Source organism: Corvus brachyrhynchos, unplaced genomic scaffold, assembly GCF_000691975.1.
Source record: "Corvus brachyrhynchos isolate BGI_N302 unplaced genomic scaffold, ASM69197v1 scaffold182, whole genome shotgun sequence".
In the NCBI taxonomy this organism is placed as follows: Eukaryota; Metazoa; Chordata; class Aves; order Passeriformes; family Corvidae; genus Corvus; species Corvus brachyrhynchos.
In genome coordinates, this window is record NW_008236807.1 from 460,236 (window position 1) to 468,988 (window position 8,753).

The following is an 8,753-nucleotide window of genomic DNA, read 5'->3' on the forward strand; positions in this document are numbered from 1 at the left end:
CCCCGCCCCCTCCGCGTCGACCAATCAGAACCCGGCACCCTAGCCAGCGCTGTCCAATGGGGCAGCACTTCCGGGTTGGGCGGGGTTTATTTACCCGTCGGTGACGCCACGGGCTCCGCGTGTGACGTCACGGGCGCTCCGCGGCGCGCGGGTGGGTTGGAAAAGCCGGGAATGTTCCCGCGGGAATGCCGCGGCCTGGGATAAACTGGGGAGGGAATACGGGAGGGATCCCCGGCCTGCGGGAGCGGCCCCTTCCCGGGAGCCCCGAGGGAAACGGGAATTTCTGGTTTTCCTGAGGGGAAAGGGAATTTCCCGCTCGTTTTGGAGGGAAAAGGGAATTGCTGCTTTTCCTGAAGGACGGGTTGGTGTCTGGCCGTCCACGGGGAAAAGGAAATTATTCATTTTCCACAGAAAAAGGGGAATTGCAGGTTTTCCCGAGTGAAAAGGGAAATTTATGGATTTCCAGCTGATTTCTGGCTTTCCGAAGAGGAACAGGAATTTTCGAGTTTTCCCAATGGGAATGAGAATTTCTGTGTTACCAGAGGGAGAGGCTGGTTTCTAATTTTCCTGAGGGAAAATGGAATTCCTGTTTTTCCTGAGGGAGACGCTGGATCCTCGTTTTCCAGGTGGAAAAGGAAAATTCTGTTTTCTGAAAGCAGTGGCTAGTTCCTTGTTTTCCCGAGGAAAAAGGAAGATCCTGGTTTTCCTAAAGGAAGAGGGAATTTCAGGTTTTCTGGAGGAAGAGGTGGGGTCCTGCTTTTCCTGATTGAAAAGAAATTGTCCATTTTTTCCTGAGGAAAAAGGGAATTTGGGGATTTGCTGAGGGAGACTCTGGCTCCTGGTTTTCCTGAAGGAAAGGAGAATTTCCTGGTTTTCCTGATGGAAAGATCAGATCCTGGGTTTCCTAAGGAAAAGGAGATCTTATTTTCTGGAGGGAAAGACCAGCTCCTCATTTTCCCAGGGAAAAATGAAATTTCTGCTTTTACCAAGGGGTGGCTGCTTTCCGAATTTTGGAGAGGGAGAGGAAAATTCCTGGTTTTCCTGAAGGAGAGACCAGATCCCAGTTTTCTGAAGGGAAAAGGAAGGCTTTAATTATCCTGAGGGTGAAGGAAAATTTTTAATTATCCTGGGGGAGAAGGAAATTCCCGCTCATCCCAAGGGAGAGGCCTCCCTCAGGTTTGTGGATTTCCTGAGGGAAAAATTCCCCTTTTTCTGGAAGGAGACACCAGGCTCTGCTTCTCCTGAGGGAAAACCTCATTCCCGCTTATCCCAACCATGATACCCACCCCTTCCCAACCCCAAAATCCCGATTTTTTTTGCCTCTTTCCCCTCAGGCCCGGATCCATGGCGGAGCGGGAGAGGCCGCGGCGGCTCCTGAGGCTGGTCCAGGAGGGAAAACTGGATCTCCTGCGGGATGAGCTGAGGCTGGATGACATTCCAGAGGCTCCCAGCTGGCGCTGGGGACGTTTGGGAGACTCCCTGCTGCACCACGCGGCGCGGCTCGGACACCGGGATGTGCTGGAATTCCTGGTCCGGGAGATTGGGATGGACGCGGAGGTGACCAATGGGGATTACAAGAGGCCGATCCATGAGGCTGCTTCCATGGGACACTGGGAATGTGTGTCCTTCCTGCTGGAGATGGGGGCGAGCGTGGATTGCTTGAAAAAGGCCGACTGGTGGGTGCTGGGATTTGGGATTGGGTGGAGAAGGGTGGGGGAGGAGTTTAAGGATCATCCAGTGCCAGCCCTGCCATGGGCAGGGACACCTCCCACTGTGCCAGGCTGCTCCAGCCCCAATGTCCAGCCTGGCCTTGGGCACTGCCAGGGATCCAGGGGCAGCCCCAGCTGCTCTGGGAATTCCATCCCAGCCCCTGACCACCCTCCCATCCAGCAATTCCCAATTCCCAATCTCCCATCCAGCCCTGCCCTCTGGCACTGGGAAGCCATTCCCTGGCTCCTGGCCCTCCATGCCTTGGCCCCAGTCCCTCTGCAGCTCTCCTGGAGCCCCTTTAGGCCCAGAATGTGCTGGAAGCTCTCCCTGGCTCCTTCTCTTCTCCAGGAGAACATTCCCAGCTCTCCCAGCCTGGCTCCAGCCCTGGGAGCAGCTCCATGGATTCCTCCAGACTCTCTCCAACAGCTCCATATCCTGATACTGGGATCCCAGAGCTGGATTCCATGTGGGATCACCAGAGTGGAGCAGAGGAGCAGAATTCCCCCCTCCCCTGCTGCCCACGCTGTGGATCCAGTTGGATTTTTGGGATCGATTCCAGCCCTATCACTGCTTTCCCCCTGTTTCTCCTAAAAGTTGTAAATCACTGCTCCACTCTTCTCTTAGGGATGGAGATTCCTGGAAAAGAAACCAGGATTCTCCCCAACCCCCAGATGAAAGGCTGGGAAGGTCCTTTGGAGCTGAACTGCCACAAATCCAAAGGCAGCATTCCAGAGCTGGGAATTGAGGCTGTGCCAGCGTGGAGCTGACATCAGGGGGAGCAGAGGGAGGCAGAGATGCCATGGATTTGTGTGGCAGTGCCCTTCCATCCATGGATTAAAACCAGGGAGCTCTGTGCTTCCTAAGGTGTATCCCAACCTTTGGAAAAAGTCTCATTTGCCTTAAAAACACAGGATGCTCTGAGGGACTGCATGGAAAAGGAGCTGGAGTATTCCCAGCCTGGAAAAACAGTGCTGTAAAATCTCCTGGATCCTCAGGCAAAGCACCTAAATCCAGGGAAATCCCCATCCCTAAGGGAAGAGTGGAGCAGTAATTTACACCTTTTAGGAGAAAAAGGGGGAAAGCAGCAATAGGGCTGGAATTGATCCCAAAAATCCGATTCGTTGTCTCAGGTTATCCTGTTTTTACCCGGATCTTCTTCCAGGACTCCCCTCATGATGGCTTGCACCAGGAAAAACTTGGAAGTGATCAAAACTCTGGTGGAGCACGGAGCCAACCCATTGCTGAGGAATAAGGATGGCTGGAATTGCTTCCACGTTGCCAGCAGGGAGGGACACCCCGAGGTGCTCCGGTACCTGCTGGATGTGTCCCCAGGCTGCTGGGACACGGAGAGCACCACGGGGAGAACTCCTCTGCACACAGCAGGTACAGCAGGGATGGATCCAGGGAATCTGGGAGATGGGAGCAGTGGAAAGTGTGGAAAAGGGACGGTGTTCCAGCTCGTGGTTGTTTTGGAGAAGGAAAAAGTCAGGGAAACTGGGAGTGGTGGATCCGTCTGGGATCCTCCACTAGCTTTGGGATTCTTGGATCAAGGAGTTCATCTCCATGTCTCCAAGGAGTGGTGGATCCATCTGGGATCCTCCACTGGTTTTGGGATTATTGGATCAAGGAGTTCATCTCCATGTCTCCAAGGAGTGGTGGATCCATCTGGGATCCTCCACTGGCTTTGGGCTCCTTGGATCCATCCATCCATCCATCCATCCATCCATCTCCATCTCTCCCTGGCGCAGATGGATCCGAGCTCTCTTGACTTGGAATATGGATCTGATTTTCCTTCCCAGTGTGTAAAGCTGGGAATTGCTCTTGGAAAACCTCCACAGCTCCAAGCACATCCTGGCATTTTAAATTCCTGAAAGCAGCAGAGCTGCCGAGAGGAACCTTTTGGGATCTGCCTGTGGATGGATTTCTTTACCCCAGCCTCGGGCTGGGCCAGGGGAGGCTCAGGTTGGATGTTGGGAAAATTTCTCCATGGAAAAGGTTGTAAAGCTTTGGAAAGAGCTGCCCTGGGCAGGGGTGGAGTCCCCATTCCTGGAGGGATTTAGAATCCCTGTGGATGTGGCACTTGGGGACATGGGGCAGTGGTGGCCCTGGCAGTGCTGGGAATGGTTGGACTCGATGGCTTTTCCAACCAAAATGACTCCATGATTCCAACAAGAAACTCCAGATTTTGGAGTTCTCCCCTTGCTCTCACCCCATGGTGAGAATTCCGGAGGGCCTTTCTGCAAAGGGGAAGGACAATCCCTGCTGGGAATACACAGGAGCTGTTAGGGTTGGAGCCCACCACATCCAATTCCCTTTCCCTGCCCTTTTCCCTGCTTTTAAAGGATATTTAAAGGGAATGGGCAGGTTTAGGAATCACAGCCATCCTCAGGATTGCTGGGAAGCAGAAGGGCTCACACCACATCCAGAGTGGGAATTAAGCTGCGTATTCCCGGTCCCAGCAGTGTCTCCGGAGGAGAGAGATGATCCCTGGCTACCCAAACCCCTTTCCCAAAGAATTTAACCGGGATTGACTCTCTGGAAGGACCTGAGGTGTTGTGAGGAGCCCCTGTGGTGCTGTCACTCATCTCTTGATCTCTTGCTGGCTGTGCTGCTCCCAGGCTGTCATTCCATGCCTTTTCCAGCCCTTGCTCCGTCACTCTCGGCTCATCAGTGGTGACAATTCCAGCCCTTGGGCACCTCAGTCCTTGTGCTTGACCTGGGAATGAAAAAAGCAGGGAAGGAGTTGTTTGTGGGATCGGAGCAGGTTGCCTGAAGTGGCTGATCCCGATTTTTTTCTGTTCTCCTGTCCCTGCTCAATCCCAGGTGTTGTTTCTGTGGAGCTGGCAGCTCCTCTCCTGGCAGGAGGTGGATGTTGGGTTGGGATCTGGGAGTTGAGGGTCTGGGATAGGGTCAGGAGCACAGGGTGAGCTCTGGGATTTGGGATTGTCCTGTGGGAAAGGGGGGATTTTGACCTTGAGCTGGAAGTTTCCTCCCTGCCTTGGGATATGGGAATACAGTTGGGATCCAGCACCTGGATCCTGCCTCACAGAGGTGTCTCCACCTGTGTTTTCTTTGGCAAAGCCACCAATCCACAATTTGGGATTTCTGGAATTTCCTGATCCAGCCAGACCCTGGAGCAGCAGCCTGTGTGGGAGCGACTGGGAATCGGGAAAGGCTGGAATTACAGAATTATGGAATTACGGAGTTATGTCTTAAACTCCCAGTGCCATTTGAACCCAGGCTGATCCCAAACTGCTGCTCCACGGTATCCCCACACATATCCCAGTGGATATTCCCAGCTCCTGAAGCAGGAGCAGGGGCAAGGGGCTGGAGATGGTGCTGGAGCTGCCGGGGGCGGGGGGAAATCATGTCAGGAGAAATTTCCTTTTCCATGGATTTCCATCCCAAGGGTGTGGATGGGAGCACACTGACCCATGACCAGGCCAGCTGCCTTCCCGGCTCGTTATCCCTGGATTGATGAAGCCTCATTTTCTCCCTCCTGCAATTCTTTTTTATATTAACAAGGGCTGATTCCTTCAGCTTTGTTGCTTCCTCTATCCATATCCCGAGGGAAGAAAGCTGGGAAGAGGTAATTAGAGGAAGTGGAATGCAGCAGTGGATCAGCTTTCTCGTGTCTCTGTTCCTGAAAAAGGATAGGATTGTGTTGCTTGGAGGGATTTTTCTTCCCATGACTTCCAAAAATCCCTTTCCCAGCGTGGCTCTGCCTGTGTTTCCAGCAGCTCAGGTGAAGAATAGGCAGGGAGCAGGAGCAAAGAGCCAAAATCCGGGAATCCCTCACTGGAATTCCAACTGAAAGTTGTTCCTGGGAACACACATTTCCTAGGAACCCTTTTTCCATCACCTGATGGAGCAGCTCCAGGCTTGGTTTGGTATTCTTTTTTTCTTTCCTATATTCCATTTGTTTTCCAAAATGATCTGAAAGGGGAAAAAGAAAAAAAAAAAAGCTGGATCAAGGCTGTGTAAATGTTTAAAATGTTTAAAAAATCAGGGGAAAAAAGGGAATATTTCTGTGCCACGGCTTCAAATCCTCCCCCTCTGCTGTTGTTTTCCCTCTGAGACGGGTGAGGATGATGAGATGGGAGTGGCTGAGGAGGGCTGGGAATGTTATCCAGCATTTCCCCAGCTCCCTGCTTTGTGTTCCTTTTGCTTCTCCCAGATTCCAGTTCGGGAATGAACAAAATCACTGGGAGAAACCCTTTTTGTTTCAGCTGAACTCTGCGGACGCTCTCCCACGAGGCAGACAGTGCCCATTCCATATCTTTTCCCTGCTTTCCCTCACGCTTCCCTATGGGATCAGGGGCAGGGAAGCCTTTTCTTAAATCACACCACAAAACTGAAGTCGAAAGCCCTGAATTCCATCCAGCCCCTTCCCTCATCCCAAAAGGATCAGCAACCCGAGTGTGCCTCGCTGTAGGGCCACGGTGCCATGAAAACACCAACGATCCATGTTTTTCCTGTCTTTTCCCAGCGATGCACGGCTGTGCCCAGGTCGTGGAGCTGCTCCTGGAGCGGTAAGCAGGCTCCTTCCAGCTTTTCCTCCCCCCACCTCCGGTTCCCTGCCAGGATTTGGACACAAAGGATGCTTGTGCTGCTCCGTTTGGGAAGCGTGGCTGCACAGCTGCCCTGCCCTGATCCTGAGGCTGTCTCTTCATGCTCCAGCTTTTTCCCAGCTGGCTGAAAACCTTGGGGACAAGGACTCCCTTGGGATGGGCTCCCTCTTGGTTATGCCAAATCCCAATTATGTAACTCAGCCCTGGGATTTTTTTGTCCCTGCTGATTCATTCCTGGTGCCTCCGATGTGGCTGAGACTGGATGACAACAACCAAAGGGATTCCTGGCAGCTCCATGCTGGGAGCAGCTTCCCTAGGCTGAGCTTCTCCTTGCTTTTCAGGCTCCTGGAAAATTGGTGGGAAGTGGCTTTAAAGCAGCTCTGTTCCCTTCCAAAGTGTTGGAGCTGGAGCAGCTTTCCCTGGGAATTGCAGCTCATCTCAACCTGTCCATGCTTGGCCTAGCATAAACAGCTCTGGGATTTAAGCCAGGCTTTCAGTTTAAATTCCGTTTAAATTCCGTTTTCTCTCATTTTCACTGGAGTTTAACCTGAATGAGATTTGTGGGCTCTTGATTTTGTACATCATTCTGTGCAGATCAGGAAAGGTGGAATAGTATTCCCTGCTGCCACTGCACACCTTGTCCCTTCTGGAAACCCTCTGGTCAGGGAAAAAGGGAATTATAAATGATCTGTAGAGCCCAAAGGAGCTGAACCAGATCTCTGATCCCAAAAATCCCCCCTCAGATCATTGCCCAGGCCCTAAAACACCAGGACAGGTTTGTCCATTGTCTATGGATGGGCTTTATATATTCCATGTTCAATCCCAGCTGCTTGGAGTCTCCTTCTGTGAGGATTTTGGAGCTGCCAACAGCTCTGTCCTGGTTTTTCCTCCTCCCCCAGGTGCCGGTACAAACCTGACAGCAGAGACAGCTGTGGAGTCACTCCCTTCATGGACGCCCTCCAGAACGGGCACATCGGCATCGCCCGCCTGCTCCTGGAAAAACACCAGGTGGGTGCCAGAATTCCTCACCCGCCTCCTCCAGGAACTGAGCCAGAGCTGCCTGGACAGGGCATCCACGTGTTCACCGTGACTGCAGCGTGAGGAAGCAGATTCCCAAATTGGAAAGGAAGGAGTTTTGTGTGAAAAGGCAAATTCCCCGTGGAGATGAGATTTTGTTGAGTGAGGTCATCAGGAATCAGCTCCTGGGGCAGGAATCACGGAATGGTTTGGGTTGGGAGGGACCTCAGAGCCCATCCAGTGCCACCCCTGCCATGGGCAGAGACACCTCCCACTATCACAGGGTGCTCCAAGCCCCAATGTCCAGCCTGGCCTTGGGCACTTCCAGGGATCCAGGGGCAGCCACAGCTGCTCTTGGAAATGTGTCCCTGGAGCTGGTGAAGTGGGATAGTGACACCAGGCAGTGGCAGGAGGGGACAGGACATTCCCAGGGCTCCAGGGGCAGCTGTGTCAGAGCCAAAAGCAGCTCTTGGAATGTCAGGACTCAGCATGGAGGCTCCTGTGGCCACGGAAAACATGGAAATATCCATCCCTGTGTTACCCAGAGCTCCTCTCTGCCTTCCCTCCCTCCTGGCAGCTGCTGCTCCTCTGCTGTCTCCTGATAATCCCTGATTTCCTCCAGGGAATGCCATTAGAGCCAGTTGTGCATAGCAGGAACCAGACCACTGCAATCAATAATTTATTGATGATTGATTGATTGATTGATTGACTGCTGGATGGTCCCGGCTGGTTGGGGCTTCCTCATGGCTAATTCTCCCAGAGGTGTTGGGGAGTTTGTTGTGGTTTTAATCTCACATTCCAGGCACTGAAGTTGGGAGAGGTGGGAAACCTCGGGGAGGTTTCCTGGCACTGCTGGTGCCTCCAGAGGGTGGTGATCTCCTTTGGGATGAGTTCACTGGGTGTTACTTCCATGATATTCCTGAATTCCAGGCCTGCCCCACAGCTGTGGATGCCCTGGGTGCTCAGGCCCTGCACAGGGCAGCTGTGACAGCCCAGGATGGATCCATCCAGTTCCTGGTGTCCGAGCTGGGCGTGGATGTCAACGGGAGAGCGACGTCCCTGCAGCTGCCAGCCCTGCACTACGCAGCCAAGGTTTGTCCCTGTTCCCAAATTCCCTCGGCACCTAAACCAGGCTGGATCAGGTGTTTGCCACTGATGGAGGATTTGCATTCCTGGCTCATCCTCTGCCACTGTCCATCTGTTCCTGACCAGTCCCATTCCCTGTTTTCTGGGAATCAAAACAAGTGTGGGCAGCAGGGTGAGGGTGGGATTCTTCCACTCTGCACTGGTGAGATCCCACCTGGAATAGCAGATTCTAGCCCTGGGTACAACATCAGCAGGATGTGGAGCTGCTGGAGATATTCCAGAGGAATCCATGGAGCTGCTCCCAGGGCTGTAGCCCCTCTGCTCTGGAGCCAGGCTGGGAGAGCTGGGAATGTTGCCGTGGCGAAGGGG

At 53.2% G+C, this 8,753-nt stretch overlaps 1 protein-coding gene across 3 annotated transcripts in view; it reads left to right on the plus strand.

Moving 5' to 3' along the window:
• The first annotated feature begins 163 nt into the window (after positions 1-163).
• The window catches only part of ANKRD16 (ankyrin repeat domain 16), a 13,071-nt gene continuing 4,481 nt past the window's right edge, over positions 164-8,753 (plus strand). For all 3 annotated transcript variants that reach the window (XM_008628856.2, XM_017727995.1, XM_017727996.1), the window contains exons 1-5: positions 164-1,676; positions 2,873-3,093; positions 6,200-6,242; positions 7,181-7,289; positions 8,229-8,390. In XM_008628856.2, the coding sequence (XP_008627078.2) occupies positions 1,276-1,676; positions 2,873-3,093; positions 6,200-6,242; positions 7,181-7,289; positions 8,229-8,390 (936 nt within the window). In that variant the 5' untranslated portion in view covers positions 164-1,275. The remainder of the gene's footprint in view (positions 1,677-2,872; positions 3,094-6,199; positions 6,243-7,180; positions 7,290-8,228; positions 8,391-8,753) is intronic.